This window comes from Ursus maritimus, unplaced genomic scaffold (genome assembly GCF_017311325.1).
Source record: "Ursus maritimus isolate PB19 unplaced genomic scaffold, ASM1731132v1 scaffold_6, whole genome shotgun sequence".
NCBI classification, from domain to species: domain Eukaryota; kingdom Metazoa; phylum Chordata; class Mammalia; order Carnivora; family Ursidae; genus Ursus; species Ursus maritimus.
In genome coordinates, this window is record NW_024426774.1 from 30,992,928 (window position 1) to 31,020,791 (window position 27,864).

General features: G+C 41.7%; 1 protein-coding gene, 1 long non-coding RNA gene and 1 other non-coding gene across 5 annotated transcripts in view; 2 read left to right on the forward strand and 1 right to left on the reverse strand.

Annotated features, from left to right (window-relative positions):
• MAP4K3 (mitogen-activated protein kinase kinase kinase kinase 3) overlaps positions 1 to 1,832 on the reverse strand; it is a 181,544-nt gene extending 179,712 nt beyond the window's left edge. Inside the window, exon 1 of one of the 3 annotated variants that reach the window (XR_005832815.1) lies at positions 1,610 to 1,832. Coding sequence is in view for 2 of the 3 variants with exons in the window: in XM_040623136.1 (XP_040479070.1) it covers positions 1,610 to 1,705 (96 nt within the window). In the remaining variant the exon portion in view is untranslated. The remainder of the gene's footprint in view (positions 1 to 1,609) is intronic. The other 2 variants (XM_040623136.1, XM_040623137.1) reach the window with 2 other exon arrangements.
• On the forward strand, positions 803 to 27,864 carry LOC121099749. Its single transcript, XR_570960.2, has 3 exons — positions 803 to 1,385; positions 24,490 to 24,601; positions 27,732 to 27,864. It is a non-coding gene; the product is annotated as an uncharacterized LOC121099749 (long non-coding RNA).
• Positions 12,572 to 12,646, forward strand: LOC121101090. Its single transcript, XR_005833047.1, has one exon. It is a non-coding gene; the product is annotated as a small nucleolar RNA SNORD59 (small nucleolar RNA).

Sequence of the window (27,864 nt, forward strand, 5' to 3'; positions counted from 1 at the left end):
TACAATGGCTCTCCATCGTCTTAAAGAAAAACCTGTCCTCCTTAAAGATCTAAGAGGCCTGTATGATCTAAGGCCATTCTCTTTCACTGGCTGCTCAAGCCACTGAGGCCTTTCAAATCCTCACCCCTGTTCCTTGGGGCCTCACAGCCTTCATGGATTATGTTCCCTCTATCTGGCATAATCTTCTCTCCCCATTGCCTCTGACTACCAAAAAGAGATCAGGTCCTCCTGTTACATGCTCTCATAACCCTAATCCTAATCCTCTTTTCTCCTGGGCAGCACAAAATAAAACTGCAATAAAATAATCTAAGTGGTTGTTTAGTTTCCTCTTGTCCCTCCCCCCCCCCAAATATAAACTCCAAGATTTAGGAATAGGTCTACCTTTACCTGCTATACCCCAAGTGCTTAGATGTCCAGTACCTTATACGTAATAGGTGTACACAAAACACCTGTGTTATCTCATGGGAAAAACTGATGAGACAAATGATGACAGACAGCAAATCATCCACAAAACAAGACTAATGCAGAATCCTGGCTGCACTGTGAGTCACTGTTACACTGAAGTAAAAGCAAAAACCTATTGCTTAAACATGGGCAAAAAGTTCAGTTAGAACTAAACTTTCCAAAGTAAAATTAAGTTTCTCTATGCATCCTCAGATGTTATGTGAAACAGGAGGAGTTCCACTTCAGTCACCAGTAAGAAGATACACTACTAAATCAAGACTGCTGCCACATTTGGCACTATCCGCTTCTTGGCAGTCTCTGCGAGGCCAAGAGTTGAGCTGGCCAGGGAAGAGTGATTTATCTCCCACATTTAGAAGGGGTCTCTCTACAACAGGAATGCTGTACTACTAATGGGCTTTGAATTCTAACCTAGTCAAACCAGTACCTTTCTGGGGTATTCAATTCGCTTTAAAAAAAAAAAAAAAGAGGCTGAATTTTGTGTGTCACTGACAAAAGCAAGTTTAATGAGGCATCATAGTTCAATTTGATTTGGAGAAAACAAAGTTGCTTCTTCCGCCAAAACAGGAAAAAAAATTATACTAACTATATCTCTTTTACAAACGAAAGTCATTACTCGGAAAATTAAAAGACGACGGTACGCGGATGCTAAGAGGCGAAAGGTTGGGGGACTGTGGGTGGAGGCTGCCCAGTGTAGTAACTACCGCCGGGCCCGGTGGGCGGCAGTGCCAAACCTACAGGGGACCGGCCCAGTCCGTCTGACCGACACGGGTCTGACATACGCCAAACCCCAGCCGTCAGGTTCTTCGCACTGACCCTGCCAATGCAACAAACGGCCAGACCCTCTCGGCGCTGTGATGAGCAGAGCGGCCCGCTCGCGTCCAGCCCTTTCCCGGCACCGCGCGTCCAAGGGGAGCGCTCAGGTAAGGGCTCCGAGGTCTCGGGGTTACCCGTTTGGCCCTTTGTTCGTTCCAAGGCAGAGGAGCCCCGGGCGCCCGCTCCTCCTCCCCCACAGCTCCCGGGCGCCCGCGTCTCCCGCGGAGGGCCAGCGCGGACGCGGGCGCCCAGTTGGCGGCGGCGCCCCCCGCCCTCCCTGCGGCGGGTCCCGACCCCGCGGCCTCGGCAGCGCGCGGACCCTCGCCCTTACCTTGTAGACGTCGCCGTAGGTGCCGCTGCCGATGCGCTGAATCAGCTCGAAGTCCTCCTGCGGATTCCGGCGGGACAGATCGAAGCCGGGGTTCATGGCGGGCCCCGGGTGCCCCCCGCCTCCCTCCCGGGCAGGGGAGGGGGGGCGCTCAGGGGGCCACACGGAGAGTGGGAGCCGCGGCCGGCCCCCTGCTCCCCAGCCGGTCACAATCGCCCGGCTCCACGCTGCGGCCGCTGCCGCCGCTCCTCTCACGCCGCCGCCGCAGCCGCGGACGACGACCGGGCTAACCGTCCCCGCCCCCGCAGCCCGCCGCCGCGCCGAACCCGGGTCACACCCACAAGGAGAGGAGAACGCTCGCAGCCCCTCACTCGGGGTGCAACTCCAACATGGCTTCCGCCTTCGCCGCTCCTCCCCCTCCCCTTACTCCGGCTCCTCCACCCTCCTCCCCCTTTTCCCGGCTCTGGCCCGACTGCGCAGCCGCGATCCCGAAGGGAGCGCACTCCGGCCCAGCGCGCGTGCGGCCCCGTGCGCGCTCCAGCTCCGCGCGCCTGGCGGGCGTGGGCGGGCGGGCTGCCCAGCAGCACCGGACCCCGAACTCGCGCCGCGTTCCCGGGCCGCCGACCCGCGCTTGACAGCGGCCGAGACTTGCTGGGAAGGCGTGGCTGCCCCAGGGGCCGCGGGGGAGGTACCTCGTATTGGCTTCTGATTCCCTGAACGGCAAAGTTTGACGTTGCTGTTTCACGTCCCGACCCTAAGCAGGTAGTATAGTTTTAATTTGCAAGACAGTGTCCCCAATTTATTTTTAAAAGCACCTACACATAGGACACAGCCGCGTACCAGAGACTTTCTGGGATTGCGGCGAAGGGGTGGCCCTGAGCAAAGCCCCTGAAAAAAGTGAGCCGTGCTAGCTTTGATACAGGACACTCGGGGCGCTCGGAGCTGGCCGGCCGGGGTGCAAAAGAGGGCTGGCTTGGAGGGCAGCCAGGAGGCGTGTGTAGTGGCTAGGGCGTGGGAAGCTCTGGGGAAAAACACGCTGAGCAGCCGCCCACCAGCCCGAGTGGAGGGCGTGGGAAGCCGGCAGAGCCTAGAACTGAAGCCGTGATTGACCTCCAGAGACGCTGGATTATCAAAGACCCGGGCGGGGACAGTGCGAGCTGTAGAGCAACCTTGCAAAGGAGAGGTGGTGGAGGGTGGAGCGTGAACAAGATCCGTCCTGCACCTGAAATGTAAACACATGATGATGCGGAAGCTCTTTAGTTTACCTACCCAAGGCCCCACCCTTCGTGAGTCCCAGATTGTGAGCATTACATCCAATCTATTTGGACACCAGCGCAACTGTTAATACCTGTCCAAGAAAGTATGTGGAGGGTTAATTTTCTGTTCCCAATAAACTGCCCACTAGGCATTTCCAAAAGCTTTAATCAAGTAGGTGATGGCCACTTGGATGATACCACCTTGAGTTTTGTTTCAGAAATGCCTTCCTAATAGGCACCACACCTTCTGATCACTAGTGTTCCCTAATGCCTGGTGGCTCCTGAGAAACTAGGTCTTATCAAACTTAAGGATAAAATAAGTATAATCAAAGAATAGTCAAGCTGCATATAGTTACCCGCCTCATACATTTTTAGCTTTTCAATCCTTTCACCTACAGTAAGATTGCATATTTATTAAGTTCTCAAAGAAGTTGTTTACCTGAAAATCTATTGACGAGATGTTAGAAAATGACCATCTCTTCCCCTATACAAGTAGCCTTCCAATTGTCTAATTTGTAATTAAAGCATCAATAATATGTGCATATCACTTAAATTACTGCCATGTGAGTGCTTATCATTGGACTTTTTCTAGCTAGATCTCACCTTAAGGCTCTGGTATCTTGAGAATTAAACTCCTGAATATAAATGTTAATTCCATTCTGGCTTTTGCCTATTTACGGCACTTGCTGGGGACCCAGACTGCAGGCCTTTCTTCAACTTGTCCTCGTTTGGAGACTTGTTTGGCCTCTTTAAGCCAAACATGAGAATAATTAGTCCAGGATTCAGATAAGCAGACCCAAGCAACTATCCCAAAAAGGAATCAATTCTGCTCTCTTTCTCTGTCTTTTTAATGCAGGAAAGCCAAATTCTTAGCATGAGAACCTGGTAATGGTTTCACTGTTTTCTTTGCTAGGATTATCATCTGTGCAGATAACTTTGCACTTGCATCACTAATAGACTTCTTTCAAAGGGAAAAGATATTTCAGTAGGGCTCAAACGGTCTTCAAGGTTTTGTTTGTTCCATTTTGGCAGGACCAAGCTATTCCTTTTGAAAAAAGATTGATTTTCATGTAAGGGCCTGATTTGCCATATGGGTTACAGCATAAATAAAAGGGCTTTTGCAATTAACTGCTCACAAAGAATAAAATATTTTGTTCTTTGTAATATATACATGCAGATGCCAAATCTGATGTCTTTGTTTTTCCCCTTCCAATGCTCCTCAACCTTGCTAGAAGTAACACTAATGACCACGCTTTCTTTGAATCTGAGAAATTGCTTCCCTCTTCTATGATTAGAAGCATCCTTAGAAGTCATCTAATCTTATCAATTCAAGAACTGCTTTTACAGCATCGCTCCTGAATTTACTGGTACTTGAATACCTTCAGGAAAAGGAAACTCACTGCTTCCAAAAGCAACCCACCGCATTATGAGATAGTGCTAATGAGCAATCATAGTAACAATAATAAAAACAATAGTAATATCTAACATTACCAAGTGCCTACAAGGTGCCAGGAACTGAGTCAAGTACTTTCCATATGTTATCTCATTTAATTCTCACAACAACTTGATGACATAGGTATTATTATCATAATTTTTTGAGGTACAGGCAGATTAAGCTGGTTCAGAGTAACAGAAAGCTGAAATCTGAACAGAGGTAAGACACAAAGGCCGCTTTTTTAAAAAGATTTATTTATTTATTTATTTATTTATTTATTTATTTATTTATTAGAGAGACAGCAAGCAAGCACAGGGCAGGGAGGGTCAGAGAGAGAAGCAGACTCCCCACTGAGCAGGGAACCCAATGCGATGTGGGGTTGGATCCCAGGACTCTGGACCACCCAAGCGCCCCAGAAGGCCAGACTCTTAGCCACTAATCTATACTCTGCTTTATAGTATATTTTTAAGAATTTCTCTTAGGCAGGGGCACCTGGGTGGCTCAGTCGGTTAAGCATCTGCCTTCAGCTCAGGTCATGATCCCAGGGTCCTGGGATTGAGCCCCACATCGGGCTCCCTGCTCCGCAGAGAGTCTGCTTCTCCCTTTCCCTCTGCTGCTGCCCCTTGCTTGTGTGCTCTCTCTCCCTCTCTATCTCAAATAAATAAATAAAATTTAAAAAATATATAAAATAAAAATAAAATTTCTCTTACGCTAAGCCAAAATCTGCCTCCTTGTCATGCATTTAGAGTCAATGACTATTAGATTCAAATGGTACAGAATACAGAGAAGAAAACCACAGTGCTTGCCATCAGGGAGTTTGCAGTCTCACAAAACTGTGAGAAGCACAGAAGCGTGGCAGGACTGCAGACAGGAAGATACAGGAAGGATGCTAAAGCTAAATCGTAAAGAATGTGTTGCAGTTAGCCAGAGGAATAAAGGGGAGGTGGTACACTCCAGGCTGGTCAGGTAGAAAAGAAAGAATACAAAGATCATTAGAAGGTGGAATTGAAGGTTTGGTGGGGTGAGAAAGCAGGCAAACAATCGGCGACATGTAGGCTTAGACAACGGGAAGGTCCCAAGAGGGTGATAGCATTTGCCATAATAGACAGTATTAGGGTTATTGGGGGGAGGGTTTTAGCATTGGGTCAAAGTAAATGATTCTGTTTCATATCTGTTAAGGTTGAAACTTTCAACTAGAAATGTAAAATTAGTGACAAAAATAGAGTTGACATTTAGAAAAGATGTCATGGCTAATTTTTAAATTTTGGGAGTCATAGTTAGGAATATTTATTAAGTACCTATTATGCGCCAAACACTATATTATGTTCTAACAATACAATAGGGCATGGTCCCTGAATTCAAGTGAGGCTACAGACAAATTCTCAGATAATTCCTTTGCAAAGAGATGAGTCCTGAGGTGCAGGGAAGCAGAGCCAGAGGGAGATATTAGGTGCTGCTTAGACTAATAATGTGACTCTTTTTCAAGCCAATATATATTTTAAAATTTCTTTTTAATATATTTTTTAAATCACGTATGCAACATTTATTTACAGGTAAGGTGGAGCTCTGCATGGGGAGTAGGTGGCGATGGGCGTCCTCAGGTGTCAGCTTTCAGCTTCCACCCTCATATTCTGAGCAATTCAGTTCTGCTCCCAGATTTGCATGTGTCCCAGCACAGTATTTCTCAATGGAGGTTTTATTAGCATTTTGGATAGGACAATTCTTCCTTGTGTGGGGCTGTCCTCTGTTTCAATGCTGCTCCCAGCCACACTGATATCAATCACAAAAATAGCCACACATATTTCTGAACGTTTAGGGTTGGGCTGGGGTGAGCGATGGGAGTGACTGGATTGAGAATGTTTGCCTATCATGTCCTTGAGAGAACCGTCACCCACACCAAACTGTTTATCCTAGTATTCCTTTCTATCTCATACAGAATATTCCCTGAGACAAGTTCTGATATGCAAAATATTGTCCGTCTTGTTTCCAATGCTTGGCACCCGATCGGGGTTTCACTGCCCCCGGTAGATGCACAACCAAGAGTCCACCGCTCTTTATCACATAGGTCCTGGGGTCACATAGGAGAGGACCAGATCTAGTCTTTGCAAGTTATGGAAGTCTTCACAGAGGAAGGAACCTCTAGGCTGAGACTTAAAAGACAAGTAGAGAATTAGCCAAGCAAGAAGGTATACTCCCTACAAAGGGTACAGTGGTTACGTTCAAAGAAACGAAAGTAGTTCTGTTTAAGGAGAGTGACAGATGAGGTTAGTGTGGTAAGCAGGGACCAGTCCATTAAGGAGCACATAAATCATGTTAAATAATTTGCATTTCTTCTTGAGAACAAAAGGGTGCATTGGTGGATTTTCAGCACAGGAGTGCCATGATCTCATTTGCTCCTTAGAAATACTCCGCTGGCTGTGGATGAAGAATGACTTGGAGTCAGGTGGCAGGACTGGAGATGAGTTGGGAGAATAGTTCAGAGGTCATTGTAGCAGTCCAGGTAGGAGAAAATAATGGTCTGAGTTAACATATGAACTCAGCATCAACAGTCAGTCATGTATTTAAATTGTGGGTTGAGATGCATTTTCATAGGGAAAATAAATGGAAAAGGCAGAAAATGGGTTCCTAGAAACCACCAACATTTAGATGGTGAGCAAAGGCAGAGAACCTAGCAAAGGAGACTAGGAAGGTGAGATCCAATATGCTATATGGAAATGGAATGGTATGGGAGCCATAGGAGTGCACCACTTAGGACTCCCTTCATGGAAGCATGTGCTGTAAGGAGTGTGAACCACTGACAGCCACTAGCCTCCATGCCTTTGGGATTCATCACAACATTCACGGAGAGGTCTCAGTCTCCCCGAGGCTCCCAACCGATGACTGAACACAGCCAGCCATTCTTGCCCAATGCAGTTTCCTCTAATCGGCAATCTTTGCTGTGGAGCACCCCGCTGGCATCATCACTGAGCTAATCTCAGAGCCTCCCTGCAGACCGAGGCTCTTCCTACCCAGTCCATCTTCCTTCTTTCTCTCCTTTCACAGGTACTAAGTCAAGCACTGCAGTCTGAGAGTCTTCCTTCCTACTCTTGTTCCCTTTCCTCTTTATCCTTCACAGGTGCATTTTGCACTTCGAATTCAATTTTACCATCTGCTGAACTCGTACAATTGATGTCAATGCAGCAAAGGAGGGAATTTGAAGAGAGTGATCAAGCTGTGTTAAATGCCAGAGAGAGACTATGGAGGAGGGAGATAGAAAAGTTTCATCAGATCTGTCATTTGGAGGTCAGGGCTAATCTAAGCATTGAAGTTCATAGTCCCTCTTCTGCTTTTGTCTCCTCTTCTTACCTTCTCCCAGATCCTCTTCAACTTCTGTTGTACATCGTAATCTTCATACGGCTCATCAAGACTCCCTCATTATGAACTCATTTAATTTGTTAATATCTTTTTAAACTCTGGCACTAGGAAGTGAGTTCAGTATTCCAAATACAGTCTGGTCAATGTTGACTATGGGGAGATTATAACTACCTGTTATTTGAACACTCTATTAGAGCCTAAACTTTGATTCAGATTTTTTAGAGCCACAAAAAACTCAGGGCCACCGTACTGCTGAACGTCAGGGGATGCCATTCAGATTATATAATTCTCAAGCCCAACCTGGCCCCTGGGTCCTGATTTTAAAAATCTCCAAAACCCACCTTTGCTCCCCTCTGAATCAGATCATCAGAGGTGCTCTTGAACACTCATTGTCATAAAACGCCAGGGAAAGAAACCTGGTCTCATGCATCCTATTGTAAAGTTCCTGCCTTGCCAACAGTTTGTCGGACCAGATATCATCTTCTCATCACCGAGCCATATATATCAACACCATGAACAAAACAGGGCACAGAGTACCTCTACCCAATATTGCTTCCAGGTGAGATCTTGCAAAGACAAACAAGTTAGACAAAAGCCTCGAACCTTGTTTAGATAGACAAGAACTTCCAATCTTCTTGAGGAACCAGGATTTCAAGGGGGTGCTCTTCGGCTACCACTGTAGGTAACTGATCTTTTTTATTAGACTCAGCTCATTCTTGAGGGGTGCAGGCTATGTGAAAAATAGACGATAAAGTATTGAAGGATTACAAAGAAGTACAGGTAGAATACAGGCTGGGTAAGAGACTAAGAGATGCTGAGATAATCTTATTGATGAAACTCCTGATTATATTCGTCTTTTATCCCATGATAGATTAGAGCATAATGTTTCCCTGGTTCCCTTTTACATAATATCTAGCCTATGGTTCCCCTTAGATCCCCCCAGGTAAATGGTGTTCCCTGTACCTTCGTTCCCAAATACAGAGTGTGACCACTGTTGGACCAGATCAAGTTGGTCCAGAACAACCAAAATGTGGTTACATACACTCTGTTTCCAGAGTAGATTACTGCCCAGAGTGTTATCCTGCTGGCCTTTTTTTTTTTTTTTTAAAGAAGCTTTATTCTAGTTACTCTTACTCCCTTAGGAAGACTCCGACCCCTATTCCCAACAAAACCTATAATAAAGCAATCTGCTTATAGCTCTAGAAAGTTCATCATGTTGGAAAAAAAAATCATCTAATTTGGTTTAAATCTGGACTGAAGGTTTGTTTTCTTGATCAAAACAGACAAAAAAATAGAAATAAAAGCTCTGTTAAATAATTCAAATAACATGCCAGGAGGTTTCCATTATTCCTTACTCCGTGCTTATAGTTCATAGTGATGTATAGATAACCCAAATCTCAAACTGACCCAGATCACTGCCCCAGGGGATGGATCCATTTGCTGGGTCTGAGCTCATAGCAGAGCCCATTTGGATCAAGGTATGCCTCTTCTTGGTATTAAAGTCAAAACTTCTGGGGCGCCTGGGTGGCTCAGTCGTTAAGCATCTGCCTTAGGCTCAGGGCGTGATCCCGGCGTTATGGGATGGAGGCCCGCATACGGCTCCTCCACTGTGAGCCTGCTTCTTCCTCTCCCACTCCCCCTGCTTGTGTTCCCTCTCTCTCTGGCTGTCTCTCTGTCAAATAAATAAATAAAATCTTAAAAAAAAAATAATAAAGTCAAAACTTCTGCCTGAAATCTGATCATCTGGGTTGCTTAAAGATACTTTAAAAAAAATATGTATGTTTAAATCAGGACTCATCTGGTAGTATGAACTTTCTCAGCTAAGCATCTGATACCATCAGAATAGTTTAAACATGTGTTGATGGAATCACAAAAGGAAGGAAACTCATGAACATTTCCTTGCTGCTTTGTATTTTGTTTACAAATGTCTAAGCCACTATACGAAATTTGTGAATAGCCTTTTTCAAGCATAAATGTGGTGCCTCATACAGCCAGTCCTTCTCTGTGTCAACCTCAGAACTGTTAACTGGGCACCAGTATCTGAAAATGTTTATATGACCTTTTTTTTAAGTTTAAATTCAATTGATTAACATATAGTATATTATTAGTTTCAGAGGTAGAGTTCAGTGATTCATCAGTCTCACCTAACACCCAGTGCTCATTACATCACGTGCCCTCCTTAATGTCCATCACCCAGTTACCCCATCCCCCACCCTCCACATGAACTTTTAATGCTGAAAAGTATAACACTCTTAAGTTGCTGATGCCAATATTTAGGGTTTACCTCTCACCTAAGGAGAGCACTCTCCAGTCATTCCAAAGAAATCGAAAACACCATGTCTGCAAATCTGAATGCGGTCTGTTTTCTGCTACGTGGTGCAAGTCTCTTGATTAGTGTCTCTGGCCCCATTCTCTTCCTCTTCTGATAATACTACACCTGGGCAATAAACATGTCTCTTAAAATGCCAACAGTGGAAATATGGAAGTCCTGAGGGGAAGCTAAATTTGGAATGAATGTGAGTTCACTTTGAAGCGTGTTGAGTTTGAGGAGATGAAAGGGCATTAAGGAGGGGACATCACAAGGACAGTCACAGATTTAGGAAGTGCAAAAGGGAATTACATTGTAATGTGTAAATGTGAGTCACAGAAATAAAGATGGTAGGATCACGGGATCTCCAAGTGAAAAGCCTGAGAGTCTAGAGCAGTGGTGAACAACCTCTTTTTCTTTCTTCTTCTTCTTCTTTTTTTTAAAGGACCATTTAGGGGTGTCTGGGTGGCTCAGTGGGTTAAGCATCGGGCTCTTGATTTCAGCTCAGGTCATCATCTCAGGGTCGTGAGATCAAGCCCTGTGATGGGCCTGCTTGAGATTCTCTCTCTCTCCATCTGCATACTCCTTCAAAAAAAAAAAAAAAGAACAACTTAAAAGTAGCAAAAAATGTTTATGAACCTTGTTTTTAAAACATTCAAAGTGAAAATAGTGTGACTGACTTCCATAACAAGAACTTATGTTCTAGAATGATTATTAAGATATGAATATCTATTCTTCTCTCAAGCAGTGTTTTCTAGCCTGCCTACACTGATATTTTTGTGATGTGGAATTTAAGGTAAGGGAAGTGTAGACTTGAGTGGAGAAGTGAGAAGAGAAGGGGGATAAGTTAGCCAGAAAGGAGCTAAGTCAACGTTTAAAGTGTTGGAAGAAAGGGAGAAGGGAGATGACCAAAAGCCCAATAAACTGGGTTCTAGAGAAAGAGTTTGGAGGTTATATGTAAGACCAGAGGAAATAGAATGGAACTCCAGGGCGGCTCGGTAACCATAAACGGGTTCCTCTAATGTTCTTTGAGAGCAATAAAGGTAAATAAAGGTTGGAATACCTTTTTAAAATTACTGTGATCCTGAGCAGAGTCTGGGGCACGTGGAACCCCAGGACTTACAGGGGTCGCAAGAAGAATGCCAATGAGAAATTTGGCAATGATTCTGAACTGCTAAAATGTTATCTGCTCATAAGAAGTCATGACACAGAAACAGCTTTCAAATCTTTCGTAACTTAATTTACATTGCTTTTTAGAGCTTCTATATGTTTTCACATTTATATCTTCTTTTACCTTTGGAATGATTCCTTAAATTATTATCATCCATAATTTGCAGATGGGGAAATTGAAGCTTAGAGAAGTGAAAGCCAGGAACAGATCAGGATTCACGATTAGTTCCAGTCAATTGAACATCTACTGAGCCTTGCTTATGGAGATTCAGGTTGTGCTAATATATCGGGGACGTAAAAATGATGAAAATGTGCATGCAATCCTCTGCCATCATACCATTCTTTCTTTACTCTTTCCCAGTTCTCTCTGAGAGGACTGATAGCTCCTCTAAGCCTGGGCCAGGCTGGTTCATAAAGAGACCCAACTTGGAGCATCCCCGACACAGACAGCAAGTTTACAGGAAGAATCAACACCAGGGTCCTCTGGCAGTTCCAAGCCTGTGATGCAGTCATCAGAATTGCAAGATAAGGAAGAGATGGGAACTCCCATACACCACTGAGTGGAGACTAAATTGGCACAATTACATCGGAAGGCAATTTGGCAATATCTATTAAAACGAAAGGTGCCCTTATCTTACAATCTAACATTTCTACTTTGCTATATATATCCAAGAAACTCTCCCTTAAATGCATAAGGAGACATGTAAATGAATATTCATTGAAGCATCGTGTATAACAGGAAAATAATTGGAAACAACCTAAATGTTCATCAACCTGAGAGTGGTTCAGTAAATTGTTGTATGATCACGGAGTGGAATACTATACGGCAGTTAAAATGCATGAACTAGAACTAGAGCTATAATACGCATCAATCTCAAAAAATAGAATATCTAGTGAACACAAGAAAGTGGCAGGAGATACACAAAGCATGCTACCATTTACATTAACTTTAGACCCAGGAAACAGTAGTACATATTTCTATGTGTGATAGTGATTTTAAAATATTCATAGTAATAATAACTCTGAATTCAGGATAGTTGTTACCTCTGCTGAAGAAGGATAATGACAGAGTATGAAGAAGGCTTTAGCCAAATCTGTATTCTGCCCCCCTCCAAAAAGTGGATCTGAAACAAATATGGCATAAAGTAAATATTTGACAAAATTTGGTGGGAAAGGAGAGTTCGTATTATTATTTTCTATACCCTGTATGCTTGAAATATTTCATTTAGAAGTATATAGGGGTCTTCAACCCTGGGATTCTGGGATTTTTTTTTTTCTTTGTGCAGAAATTTCTTTTTTTTTTTCCTTTTTTCATGTTGAAATTCCATCTATTCTTTGATATTTAACTCAAGTTTCACTACCTAATTGAGAATTTCTGTGACAATCTCATCAGTCCATACTATGTTCTTATAAAGTTCTGTAGGTCTATAAAATTCTCTTCTATTCTATGATGATTTTATCAAAATGATTTTCATTCTTCTGAGTATGCTAAAGCCACGTATTAGGTACTGAGAAAGAGTAGAAAAGAGTAAAGTTCTCTTGTATGCTATGTTTGTATGACCAGAATTCTTTCATGTTGTTGTTTAAATATATTTTGCCTTGCGTTAATATTTGGCTTTGTTGTACACAAACCTTGTTCCTCCAATTATACTGTAAGAGCCTTAAGAGCAGGGACAATGTCTTGAACTTTTAAAATTCTTCCCCCGTGCCCAGTGGAGCCTAGCCAAATACTTAGTAACAAAAAGTGATATATAAACCAATAATTATTACCCTTCCTACACAACCTTCATATAGAAAGTTGAAAATACCAGTTGGAGCTACATTTGCTTTTATTTTCCCAGAGAGAGAATAGTAATGAGCTGTGAAATGACCAAAACTCAGGCAGCAGAAGGGAAAAAAAAGAAAAGAAATAATGGGTTTGTATATTACACATTCTGGATAATCAGCTCTTGAATGATTAAGTGTGGAAAATCTCTTATGAGTAAAAGCAGATTTTAAAATTTTGCTTTATGACTATGGACTTGTTTTATAGATCATTTCCAGTTTTCAGATGATCCCAGGCCAAACTTACAAATTATCTTGGAAAAACATTTCCTCTTATGATAGGCTACATAGCCACACACAATATGCCTTGTTATCATTTTGCTTTCATTCCAATATTTACTGGGCTACACATGGGAATGGTGGTCCAGGGAAACTAAAACACAAAATGTGTTCCACCTGTGGAATCAGAAAAGGATTTTGGAGAAAAACAAATTACTTTGAGTCTAATTTACCCCTAGGACCTCTTGTAAGAAGTGTTTGGTACTTGAGGCAACCAGGTTGCTTGAAATCTTTGAGTAAAAGGTTGGTCTCTATTACTCCGGGATTAAAACTAAAGAGCATAGGGAAGGGTAAGAGGTCTGGATTACATTGCCTCTCCTCAGAACTGAAAGTTGGGTATCGAAGAATGAGATAAATTTAAGAATCAGTGCAGTTACTTTTAGTAAAAGCAGTATCAGCGAGGTCAAAACTGCTACCATGTTTTGTCTGAAGAGTTTCCTAATGAACCTTCGTACTCTTTCATTAAACCAGGCCACTATCTCGTGGTTCTTTGGCCTCAGTACTGTAACACTCAAAATATAGTTCTCTAAGTTAAAACTTACCCACATCTGTACATATGACTGCATTTTAACACCACAGTGTACCTCAGGGAATTTTATCTCTTATTACCCTTCTCTATCTCTATGTCATTTTTATCCTAGTGAAGACAACTAAAGGCACAAAAATATCTTGCAATTTGGTAAGAGATCATACATTCCCTCACTTTCACTCATTTATAAATGTTAATGTTGTAGCAAAACCCTGAAGCAAATTGACCAGAGTATTCCTAAAGTAATGAGGAGCCTTATCATTGGTCTCTGCAATTTTTCCTTTCCCTAAATAAAGTGAAGTAAAAAAAGTGCTATTATACAGATAATATATATAATGAATAGATTGGGTTTTCAAAGCTCCCTAAAGGATAAGTGTTTGTAACTTGGAATTAATTTCCCATGGAAGTACTATGATTATGGTTAGATTTAAAACTTAATATAGTAGTAGGTGTGAGAGGATAGTTGATTAAGAAATTGTATCTTGTTTTCTGGTCTATAAACCTATCATAGAAAAATGAGAAGTATTTTTCCCTCCTCCACTCTAGAGGGAGGGTTAAGATGGTGATTTTCTAAAGCTTCAGGGAAGCAGAAAACAGAACTATCTGGCAGGGGAAACAGTCCAAAAAAAAAGGGAAATGGCTTGGCTTCAGGAGAATTTGGATCTGTTGGACACCGAAGGAGAGAGAACCAGACAAGAGTCAGTGTCCATAAATGATAAGGATCTATGTCTACTCCCAGATAACAGATCAGAATGGTATACATGTCTGATGGGGGTGCCAGCAAGCATATCTTGTCTCAGATGTAGTTAAAGTATTAATTTATGCTAAGCTGAAACAAGTCAAGGGTACATATTATAAACTCTAGGGTTACTATTAAGAGAATAGTAAAATTATGTATAAACAATATAATGCATAAATAGAAGAGAGATAGTGTAATAATTTTTTTAAATAGTTAATGAAACCAAAGGAAGGCAGGAAAGAAGATAAAAAGGAGCAAGTAACCAGTCGGATAAATAGAAAACGGAACAGTAAGAAGTTAGCTATGAATCCAAATATATCATTAATTACCATAAATATAAATGGTATAATAGTCATTAAAAAACAAAGATTTCCATACTGCTTTTAAATATACGGGGCGCCTGGGTGGCTCAGTCAGTTAAACATATGACTCTTGATTTTGGCTCAGGTCATGATCTCAGGGTTGTGAGATGAGGCTCTGTGCTCAGCGGGGAGTCTGCTTGAGATTCTCTCCCTCTCCTTCTGCCTGCCCCACCCCTGCTCATGCATGCACATGCATGTGTGTGTACACTATCTCTCTCTCTAAAATAAATAAATCTTAAAAATATATATATTTAATAATGTAATATTATAATAAATATGTATGTGCTTTTTCAAAAGATGTAAAAGTTGCAGTCTAAAATAATACCACAGACGTACCTGAGAGTGTGCCATGCCCCTTCAGACTAGCTGCTTCCATTAGATTTCCATGGTCAGAGTCCCAGTTTGAAGCTGTAGTGCCTCTGGATGGGGGTGGTGCTGGGCTCTGGCCTTTTCACAGAAAGAGGTCAAAGACAGGGTCAGTATTGTGGGCATGTGTATATCTTTCCAAGTTCGCTTACAGTCCTGTTGGGACTCCCCGACTTATTTTGGTTGGTTCCTACTGCTACTTCTTTTACAAAATAGACTTTGTAGAACTGATTAGGTCACTTTGTTTACTTAATGTGAGTTTGTGCCTTTTTCCCTCAATCTTCCAAAACAGGTATATAGGGGGGAAAAGCAGTCTAATAAAATCCTAGACAGAGGATAAATAAATAAATAAATAAAATAATACCACAGAAAAGTTAAAGGTAAAAGAAAGAAAGACATTTTATGCAAAAACTAACCCCAAGTAAGCTGGTATAGCTATACAATAACATATAAAGTAGACTTTAAGGAAAGAAACATTATTAAAAATAAAGTGTGATGTTTCACGATAATTAAAATATTAACCTATCAGGAAGATATAACAATTCTAATTTTGTATACAACTAACAATCAACTACAAAATATATAAAGCAAAGGAATTACAGAATCTGCGAGGAATAATAGATAAATCTATAATCACAGTAGGAGGCTTTAATACCTCTGTCAGTGTCTGAAAGAATAAGGAAACAAAAATTAGTAAAGGTACACAACATTTAAACATCATGACTAACAAAATTGACACAACTGATGCATATGGCATGTTTCATGTGACAACCACAGAATTCACTTCTGTTTCCTGTGAGCAGTGAACATTTATTTTAAGTGACAATAACTTGGGCCATAAAGCAAGCCTCACCATATTTCAAAACATCGAAATTACACAGAGTATGTTCTTTGAGCAGAGGGGAATTAAGCTAATAGTCAACAATTTTTTGAAAAGTACAGAATTCCTGAACACATAGAATTTAGGCAATATACTTCTAAATAACCAATCAATCAAAGAAAAAATAACAATGGAAGTGAAAAAACATCTTGAACTAAATAAAAATAAAAATATGACATATCAAAATTTTAAGATGCAGCTAAAACTGTGTTTGGTGGGAAAATTATAATCTTAGGTGCTGAAATGTATAACTTTAAGTAAGAATTACTTAAGTATCCATCTCAAGAACTTAGAGAAAAAAACAGTTAAACCTGAAGAAATTATTAAAAAGGTAATGATAAAGTAAAGAGAAAAAAATTAATGAAAAAATGTACGGTGGAGAAGAGTCACTGAAAAAATAAACTGGTAAATCCATAGCAAGACAGATCACACATATAAAACAGAAACAAAAGCAAAAAGGGTACATATTACTTCTATCAGGCTTGGAAAGGGGGACATCACTGTGGATCCTACAAACATTAAAAAGTTGGAGTGAAAATATTTTAGACAACTTAATGTCAATAAATTTGAAAATTTAGGTGAAATGGGAAATTCCTGGAACAACCCAACTTATAATAAATGACACCAAAGAAATAGAAAATAGTCCTATATCAACCAAAGAAACAAAATAGTGATTAAAAATCTTCATACAATAGATCTCCGGATTCTGATGATTTCACCAGGGTATTCTTCCAAATATTTAAGGAAGAAGTAACACCAATTGTATATAAACTCTTTCAGAGAACAGAAAAGGAAATGTCAGCTTATTTTATGAGGTCAATAAAATGTTGATCCCCAAACCTGAGGTCATTACAAGGAAAGAGAATTACAGACCAGTCTCTCTCTTATCAAAGATGAGAAAACTTCTGGGGCACTTGGGTGGCTCAGTTGGTTAAGCATCCGACTCTTGATTTTGGCTCAGGTTATGATCTTGGGGTCATGAGATCAAGCCCCGTGTTAGGTTCCATGCTCAGTAGGGAGCCTGCTTGAGATTCTCTCTCCCTCTTCCTCTGCCCCCCTTCCATCTCTCTCTAAAATAAACAAGTAAATCTTTTTTTTTTTAAGATTTTATTTATTTGACAGAGAGAGAGAGAGAGAGAGAGCACAAGTAGGGGGAGCAACAGGCAGGGGAGAGGGAGAAGCAGGCTTCCCGCCGAGCGGGGAGCCCGATGCGGGGCTTAATCCCAGGACTCTGGGATCATGACCTGAGCCGAAGGCAGACGCTTAATGACTGAGCCACCCAGGTGCCCCTAAACAAGTAAATCTTTAAAAAAAAAAAAATGGAAAAACTTCTAAATTAAATATCAGCAAAACAAATCCAGTAATATATTAAACATAAAATGTGTGTTTATTTTGAGCAATCAAGGTTGGTTTAACACTAAAATCTCATTATATACCCAATTAATAGTATAAAAGAAAATGTATATATTTATCCTTATAGATATAGAAAAGGAATTTGATAAAATTCAACATTCATTCATGATTTAAAACTCTTAGCAAACTAGGAATTTCCTCTCTTTTTGGTAGTCTTTTATTCTGAAATAATTTTAGACTTCTAGAAAAATTGCAAAAAAGAGAAGGAACTCCTCTATCACCTTCACCAAGATTTGCAATTATTTACATTTTATCACATTTGTTTTATTAATGCTTCTCTGTCTATATTACTTTTCTGAACCGTTAGAGAGTAAGACATGATATCTCTTTATCACTAAAATACTTCAGTGTGTATTTTTTAAGGACAACCCACTTACACAGCAAAGTAAAATTACCAAAACTGGGATATATTATCTAATTTAATCTACAGACCTTACTAAATCTCACCAATTGTCCTAATACTGTTTTTTGTAATTTAAAAAAAGTGGTTTTTTTTTCTGGTCCAGGATCCAATCCAGGAACACACAGTACATTAGTTATCATGTCACTTTAGTGTTTTAAAATCCAAAATAGTTCATTATCTTTACTTTTTATTATATGACCCTGACATTTTGAAGAGTACAAGCTTGTTATTAAGTAGAATGTACCTCTACTGGGTTCAATTAATGTTTCCTCATGAATAGATTCAGAGAATGCATTTTCGGCAGGAATACCAAAGCGGGGGCATGATACCTGTGACAATGTATTACACCAGGATGCCCATGGTGTCGGTTTGTCCCTCTACTGGTAATGTTGACTTAAATCACCCAGTTAAGGTGATATCTATCAGGTTCCTCTATTGTAAAATCACATTTTCCTCTTTATAATTAAAAGTATTTTATGTGGAGATATTTTGAGACTATGTAAATATCTTGTTTTTCATTAAATTGCACCCACTAATTTGTAACATCTTTTGATGATTTTTTCCCAAATTAATAATTACTCTAATTACAAAATAATGACCTTCCAGGGATCCTGGGTGGCTGTTGGTTAAGTGTCTGCCTTCGGCTCGGGTCATGATCCCAGGGTCCTGGGATCGAGTCCCACATTGGACTCCTGGCCCAGCAGGGAGACCTCTTTTCCCTCTGACCCTCTCCCCTCTCATGCTTTTACTCACTCTCAAATAAATAAAAATAAACTCTTTCAAAAAAATGATGATTTTCCAATCTAATCATTCCTTATATATTGATTGTTTAGAATTCCAAAAATTGGTTAGAATTCAAGTCCAAGAGACTTGAACAGGTACTTCAAAAAAGAGAATATCCAAGTGGCCAATAAACACAGCAGAAGTACAAGTCAAAACTGGAAGATGTGATACAACTAGAACTCTCTTCTGTGCTGCTGGTAAGAATGTAAATTGGTATACCACTTAGGAAAACTGGCAGTTTCTAAGAAAGCTGAATATGTGCATAACCTATAAGCCAGCAATTTCATTCCTATTTGCAGTGGCCAAAATTTGGAAACAACCAAAGTGCCCACCCATAGTAGATTAGACACCTAAATTATGTGTATCCGTGCAATCCAATGCCACCCAGAATGAGAATGGGTGCACTGTTGCTACACATGGAGGAAGCTTATAAGCATGTCGAGTGAAAGAAACAGTATAAAAAACGGTGCATTTGTTTAAGGTTCAAAACCAGAAGAGATTAGGTTATTGCGATAGAAGCGAGGACTGCAGTTATCTGACAGGAGGTTGTAGTTGAGTGGGAGCGTAAGGGGGCTTCTGGAGTGCTTGTAGTCCTCGTTGATCTTCATACCGGTCACATGGGTGTGTTTACTCTGTGAAAATCCATTGAGATCCTACCCTTATGATTTGTACCATTTTATTTATTCATGGTATTTTCAATAAAAGGTTTATTTAAAAAGTTATACTCACATGAATACTTGTATACACAGTCACAACACAGAGCACGATTTACAACCAAGTAAATTCTATTTGTTTGAATTTGCCCAATCTAAGACTATGTTATAAATGGAAATCCAAACATACAAAACAGAAAAATACTTGTAGCACAAAAGCACCTTTCACTTTACAAAGCAAAACATCAAATGCATGAAAAGAACAAGGATAACACCCATAGCAGATCCATTTTTCAATTTTGTAAATTTGTCCTAAGGAAAGAAATAACTCAACACACAAAGCTTGCTGTGAAAATGTTCATTTTAAACCTTATGTCTGCCAGCAAAACACTAAAATCAACTCAAATATCCAACCACTGGATCAAGAGTTAATAAATTATGATATGCTGGTATAAGAAAATAACGTACATTAAACATGATATATAGAAGACTTTATAGAAACACTAAAACCTTTTGCAGGTACAATGTTAGGTAGAAAAATTCAAAGGTAAGATGATACGTATGCCATGATGCTAACTACACAGACGTGAACCAATAGGTAAGATGAAAAAATTAAAACCCTTGTGTCAGAATCGTAGATTTATGGATTTTTTTTTGAGGGGGTAAAGTTCCCTCCATCCCCTATGAATATTCTTTGTCTCTCTCTTTTTGAAGATCTAATTGGCTTTATTCAACAATTCATGAATGGGACAGCACCCCATCTAGCAAGTAGAAGGGCACTCTTCTCCATGCATATTCTTTATTATTATTTGGTCAGTTAGAGTTCTTTTGTTATAGGCAATAGAAGCTAAAATTTAAAAAAAAAGAGAGAGAGATTTATGGAGCCATGGAGGAGTAACTTCCAGAATCAAAGGAATAACTAAATGCCCAAGAGGAAAGAGGAAGAGCCAGGAAGTTTGCAGAGATCTTAGAAACTAAATTCTCCAACCAGTTCTCTGGTATTCTGCCTCCTGATGATTTGTTTTAAATGCCTTCTGTCCCTGTGTGCCTCTACTCAAGATTCAAATTATTGGGAGAGAAAATCTGATTGTCCTAGCCCGAGTCAAGTATCCACCCGGTCCTTGGATTGGCGACCACCTCAGAATAACAAAGAGTTGGGGAAAGGCACTTTCCAAAGAGCGGGTGAGAGGTGGGTAGTGTTGTTACTGGGTGAACAGGGAGCCAAAAGATGCTGGGGTGGAGAAAGCAACCGGTCCATGAAATCTTAATCATTTCAAATCTAAATTTGCACAATTTAGAAAAGTATAAAGTAAAAGAGTAATGAAAAAGCAAGCATCTTTATCCCACTATCCATAACCTTGTGTTTATTATCCATGGCTGCGTAACAGATTACCCTCAAAACTACAGTGCCTAGAGACAGAAAGTAGATTAGTGGTTGTCTAGGGCTGGGAGGACTGGGGATGATAGCTAAAGAGGACAAGATTTCTTTTTTTTTTTTTAAGGATTTTTTTTATCATGTTCTAAAATTAGATTGTGGTAATGGTTGCACAACTCTGAATATACTAAAACCACTGAACTTTTAATGGAAGGATGTTAAGGTATGTGAATTCTATCTTAATAAAGCTGTATTTAAAAAACAGTAGGGTAGGGGCGCCTGGGTGGCGCAGTCGTTAAGCGTCTGCCTTCAGCTCAGGGCGTGATCCCGGTGTTCTGGGATGGAGCCCCGCATCGGGCTCCTCCACTGGGAGCCTGCTTCTTCCTCTCCGAATCCCCCTGCTTGTGTTCCCTCTCTCGCTGGCTGTCTCTCTCTGTCAAATAAATAAATAATAATAAAAAAATAATAATAAAAATAAAGAAATAAAAAACAGTAGGGTAACCAACTATCCCAGTTTGCCTAGACTTCTCTGGTTTTAGCACTGACAATCCCATATCCCAAGGAAACCCTTCAGTCCTGGTAAAACCTGGACAGCTGATAATCCTATACAAAATGGAGCAGCTTAAGACAATAAACATTTGTCATCCCACAGTTTCTCTGGATCAAGAATCCAGGAGGAGCTTAACTGGGAGACTCAGGGTCTCTTAGAAGGTTGCAGTCAAGATGTCAGTAGGGCTGTGGTCATGTGAAGGCTCGACTTGGGCCAGAGAATTTGCTTCCGAGCTTACTTGTGTGGTTTCGCCAAGAGGCGTCAACGTCTTGCCATGTGGGTCTCTCCACAGAGTGCCCTCGTGACATAACAAATGGCTTTCCCCAAAAGCACATGATCTGAGAGAAGGAGCCGGAGACTATCATGGATGCTGTAGAGTCTTTTATAACCTAATCTTGAAGGTTGTGTGTCATCACTTCTGTCATATTTGATTAGTCACACAGATCGACTCTGGAACAGTGTGAGAGGGAACTACACAGGGGTGTGACTACCGGGAAGCAACAATCACTGGGCTGTCCTGGAGGCTGGCTCCCACAAGCTGTAATGCCAACTCCAACCCCACCAGCATTTTACTAACATTTTGCTGATTTTTTAAATTCAAACAGACCCGTTACGGAACATATGGACAATATAAGAGTACAATAGAGAAACATGTTATGATGAATACTTTGTGTATAAATTTTACTTCTATCTCTGATTAGATAGGATAGATCTCTAGATGTGCAATTATTAGAGCACATGGCTTAAGCATCTTAAGACCTGTTCCATATTGCCAAAATGCTTTTCGGACACTTGCGTTGTATCAGAGTGCCCATTTTGCCACACCCTTGCTAGCCTTACATATTACTGTTCGTCACTCTGCCAATTTCTATGTGAAAAAATGTATCTCCTTGTTTCAGAGTGCCTTTTTAATAGTAAGGTTAAACATCTGTCCATGTTCAGTGGCCATTGCTAATAAGTAAGCATATAACAGGTCATAAATCCTTTCCAGATACGTTCATGCATTCATTTAATATTTGTTGAGTGTCTACTGTAAGAGCACAGAAGGGTCCTGGCTCCCAGGATGCTCACATTCATGTGAGAGGGACTGGAGAAGGAAGCAGTTCGATACTTCCTAATCTGAGGACATATTTAAAAAGCGCAGAGTCGAGAAACCACTGGAGCGCTGATGAAACCTGCAAGTACTTTCTCTTGTTGGAGCACCAAGTGCAGAAGTGGAGGATAGGAGAGTGAAAAGAGAATCAGACCAGACTAGGGAGCTCAAATCAAATCTTGTTGGCTTTCTCAGCCCTGTTAAGGTTAGACCTTATTGCTGAGGGTAAGGGGAAAGCAGGAAAGAGTTTTTTTGTTTTTGTTTTTTTGTTTTTTAAGTAATCTCTATGCCCAACATGACCCCTAGATCAAGTGTCACATACTCTACTGACTGAGGCAGCCAGACACCCCAGGAAAGAGTTGTAAACACGGGAGTGAGATAATCATGAGATTAACATGAGATTCATGTTTTTGGAATCTCCCTTTGGGTAAAGTGTGGAGAAAGAACCAGAGAGGGGTAAAAATGGACATAGGATGGATGGATGGCCAGATAGGAAGCAACGATAGTCCAGGAAAGAGATAAAGATGGTCTGATCCTGGGGAGCAGTGGGAAGGATACTGAGAAATACCTGCAGTTTAAATAACATCGCTTGTCCCAGTCCAGGTTTCTGAGAAAATTAAGTAATAAACGATTGGCAGATAGACTCCAAAACATGCCATTTTTGGAGGAAAAAACCATGGTGGAGGTTTTCGCTGAGTGTGAAAGCCAAATGAGCTGCGAAGTCAACCCCTGGATCAGGACAGGCCTCTCTGAGGTCAATGTGGTGTGCCACCTGGATGCCTCTTCAGAAATAAAGGACGCATTCCCCTGGCTGCTGGGAATGCTGCGAGAACCCTCAGCGAGCAGCCCTCTTTGGGGATGGCCTTGGCTATAGAGAACCACTAGCCCAAAGTCATGTTCCCTTCTTGTGTCCCTGTAGGGGTGCCTGTCAGGCTTGGTTGGAAAAGCCAGCGACTCTTAATCTTGAGGTCATGAGTTTGAGCCCCACGTTAGGTGTAGAGATTATGAAAATAATAATAATAATAATAATAATAATAAAAATAATAAACTTAAGGAACAAACTTGCCTGTAGCTAGCAGCCAAGAGAATAAAGGGTGGTTCAGAACATGCCCAGTTTGTCCTTTCCGAATATACAAATCATGGGTCCCTCCACCTTCCCTGAGATGCCGCGGTTAAACGTGTAGAGAGATGCCAGCCATTACACCACCTATGTTTTGTTGACAAAGTAGGAAACATTAGGACAATATTGAGACATGAAAGAGATAGAAGCTTTAGGAATTAGCGTAGTAGATACAGGTAAGGAAAAATAGGGCCAGTTAAGAATTACTCCTAGGTTTCTTATTTGGGTAACTGACGAGACGGTACTGCCATTTACTGAGATAAAAGAAAAAAACGAGTTTGAAGGGAAATAGGAATTCAGTCTGAGGTGTCTTTCGATGTCCAAGTAGAGTCATTCATTAGGCAATGAAAGGTGTAAATATGGAGTGCAGGAGCGTGACCTAGAACAGCGAGAGAAATGTGAGGACTCGGCAGCGCGCGCCTGATGACGAGGAGCCCACAGAGAAATAATTCAGGGAATAGAAATACATTTATTAAAAAAAAAAAACAACAACCCCGACCACCTCTAATTAGTACTTTCAGAGATTCGAGAAGATGTTACCTACCTAAAACAAGAGCAAGAATGCTATAATGTAAATGTCCAGAAATATGAGGAAATCTTGGCAATGAAAAGCATGATTGGCAGACTTAAAAATTCACTGGAAAGATTAGATAGTCGATAAAATATCTCAGGAAGTAGGAGTAGAAGGTGAGAGACATAAGGGTGATTCCAAAAGATCCAATAGTCAGTATTTTTATGTGGCCCTCATCCTGGTTCGCTTTTATTTGTTATCTGTCCTTGGATGTTTCTGGACCAGCTTTTAGCAGGAAGTTCGTACGAGGAAAGGCCAGGGTTTTGTGTTGCACCGAAGGCAAGGATCCAGCAGAGGGGAAGAAATGGAGGGGGGGAGGTAACCGATGGGGTGCTCTCCCTGAGAAGACTAAAGGGGGTAGCTGCAAAAATGCGGTGCAGGGGCTCACTTTAATTGAGAGGACACCCTTTCTTTGTGCAGGATGGAGAAAATGTCTGCAGGGAAGATTGCTGTGATAGACTGAGTGGATGATAAACAACAAAAATGTACTTCCTACAGTTCTGGAAGCTGGAAAATCCAAGATCAAAGCATGGTACATTCAGTGTCTCCTGACAGCCTGCTTCCTGGCTGTTTTCTCGCTGTGTCCTGATTGGGGGTGGGGGGTAGCTCTCCAGGGCCTCTGTTATAAGGGTGCTGATCCCAGCCACCACGGGTCTACCCTCATGACCTAACCACCTCCCAAAGACCCCACCTCTAAATACCATCATCTTGGGGATTAGGCTTCAGCATATGAATTTTTGGGGGGGGGGCACAAATAATCATTCTATGTAGGTGAGGTGATTAGAAATGAAAGGAGTCCTTTTCTGATGGTTTGTATTTTCTCTCTCAAGTACGAGCACTGTCATCAGTTGAGGCTAACTGTGCAAGGGTGGGGGCTGGGGTGGGACGTGGGTAGGGAACTCCAAGGAGCATGGAGATATTTTTTTTTGAAAGAGACTACAGGAAGGATGAAAAACCCCAAAGCTGCATAAGGAGACAAGAAATGACTGCCAGGCTACTCTGAGGGCCCAGGTGAGTTGTAGGCCAACAGCGGTGGCTAATTGAAAGTAGACTTTGACAATAAGAGCAAAAGTGAGGAATCTCTATTCAAAGGAGAGACAGACTATTCTTATAACGAAGAGGCTCCTAGGTTCTTCTGAGAGGAGAGTTGTCAGAATGAAAAATAGAAAAACATCCTCCTCTGAGTCATAGGCCTCGTTTTCATCAGCTCCCCGGTCCTGCTTATTTTCCTTTGATGTTTGCAAAGGGCCATGTGATTACAAAGGGGAAAGGTGAAGGGTATAATAAACCAAGGGTGCTGGAGGCGGAAGGGACGGGAGAGTCGAAAGGAGGGAAGGAACAGCACGCCCCAGGGGAGAGGAAACAGCCGGGGAAAGGGTTTCCTCCAGCCCTCTCCGTAGAGCACCCCCTGCACAGCAATGCCCTGAAGGCATCAGACACTTGGTTGCCTTCACTGCTCTACCCTCTGCATCTAGAACAGAGCCCGGCACGGCAGAGGCGCAAAGCAGACATTTGGTGACTGAATGAAGTCCACAGAGCAGTTACTGGCTTTTTCAGGGGCTGAGCACACAGAAGTTTCCTTCCCCCCCCCCTTCCCTCTTTACAAAAAGTTTTCAGACAGCCTTTGGGCCTGCTGGGGCCTTTTCAAAAGACAAATAGTCCTACCGCTGTTCCAAAGGACCCACCGCCCACCTTCCATTCAGAACTGCCTCTCTGTTCTTGTTGGAACGGGAGGCACAGCTTGCTTTGCAAGAAACTTGCATAGGAAATGGTGCAATCTGGGCTGTTTTTCAGCCTTTTCAACCTCATTTCCTAAATTAAAGAAAGAAATGTAAGGAATCTTAGGAATATGAAACTTCTCCGGAATAATCTTTATTGAGCTGTGCTTGGAGCCAGCTGAAATCCTGAAGGGCTGTCAAGGCAGCCAAGAAGAAAAGAAAATGAGAAAGAACTTCAACGGTCTTAGCCAAACTCTGAAAAAGATATCTAGAGCAGCTGCTATTTTTTCCTTCCCAGAATGGTTTGCCTTTCCCCCAGTTTGATGATTGTTTTGGGATTATTTTGGGGTATAAGAGGAGAAAGGAGGAGGGAATCCAGTGTTGAGGAAGTAGCGTGATGAGGTTAGTCGTACCCTGTAAGCTTTATAATTTACACAGCTGTTTTATACATGCCGACTTCCTCTCCTTTTCGGATGCCACTGACTGGTAAGTAAGGAATTTATTCTTGGCCTTCTCTTTAGGAAGTTGTTCACAGCACTCGGGCTCCCCCGCCCCATTCAGCATATCTTTGTGGTCTATGGATCATCTCTCCAGAGCTTCACGCATGGGGGTGAAGGGCCATTTTGTCTGCCCTACAATTATCCACAAAGAATGCAAGAAAAACTGCATAGTCTGCCAGATGGGCAGGGAACACTTGACTGCACTAAAAAATTTCCAGCCATGGTATCCCCAGCTTGCCCTTTTGCTGTGAGCAGTGCCCCAAGTCCACAAGCATTTCCGCTGCCTCTCCACTTCCCCACTGCCAGACGGGTTTGGCTGGTTACCAGAGGCTCTGAGAAGGTGGGAGGAGTGGTGATTTGCTTGACCCCCATTCTCACTCCATTCTGTGATATGTGTTCCAAAAATGAGCTGGATACGAGAAAGGAAGTGACATGGATTTGCCCGTGGTCCGTCCTTGTGAATGTTGACACGAGAGTGAAGCACGGAGTGGCTGTACCGGGCCTGGGCCTGGCCCCGGGGCACCCTGGGCTGACTCACTGCTTCACCAGGAATGCAGCTAGTCTGGAATGCAGTGCAGGGGCCCCCCATGCCTGACACGGAGGAGGACTTTAGAAAGGGGAAGGTCTTTTCCTAAACAGAGGGAAGACCTACATTCACAAAGCTATAAGGACTCTTTAAAAAAAAAAATCACACACTACAGATGAATAAAACATTTTTCTTCCCACCCTTCCTCCCACCTCCATTTCAGGTTCCTGCATTGGGCAAACACTGAGCTCAATTTGGAATGTATCTTTTCAGATATTTATATATCTGCATTGTTTACCTGTATATTATATATTTTTATACATATGTGTATGTGTGTATACACAAACACACAGATTTAGAGAGAGAGGAAGAGGGAATTTTGCATATCATATAGTGTGGACTGTTCTTCAATTTTTTTTTTTTTTATTTAGCCATGTCTCTTGGAGATTTTACTGTGTCTGGGTGTTCTAATTCTTTTTAACCAGCGCATACTCTTACGTAACTCAGACACTTCGCTGTTTATTTAACTGTCCCTCTTTCGATGATCTAAGTTTTTAATACATCAGTGAACAACCTTGTCCCTGCTTTCTGTTTGCCCATTTCCAAGTATTATTTCTGCGGGGTAGATACCAAAGTGTGAGATTGCTCGGTCAAAAGACAGACGCGTCTGACTTTGGAAGGACCACTGCCCAATGTGTTTCCCAAAAGAGCTTGACCAGTTTATATTGCCAGCAATAGTATAAGAGAGCACGTCTTTCCCAGAATGCTTGCCAACACTGGATATCGATCTTTCTTGTTTATTGCCAGTCAAATGTGTGAAAAATGGTATCCCCTTGTTTTTATTTGCATTTCCTACCCCCGCCCCCGGAAACTGATGAAACTGAGCATCATTTCAAATGTTTCAAATGTTTGCCACAGGGGCGCCTGGGTGGCTCAGTCGTTAAGCATACGCCTTCTGCTCAGGGCGTGATCCCCGTAGTCCTGGAATCCAGACCCGCATCGAGCCCTGCATCGAGCCCCGCATTGGGCTCCCTGCTTCTTCCTCTCCCAC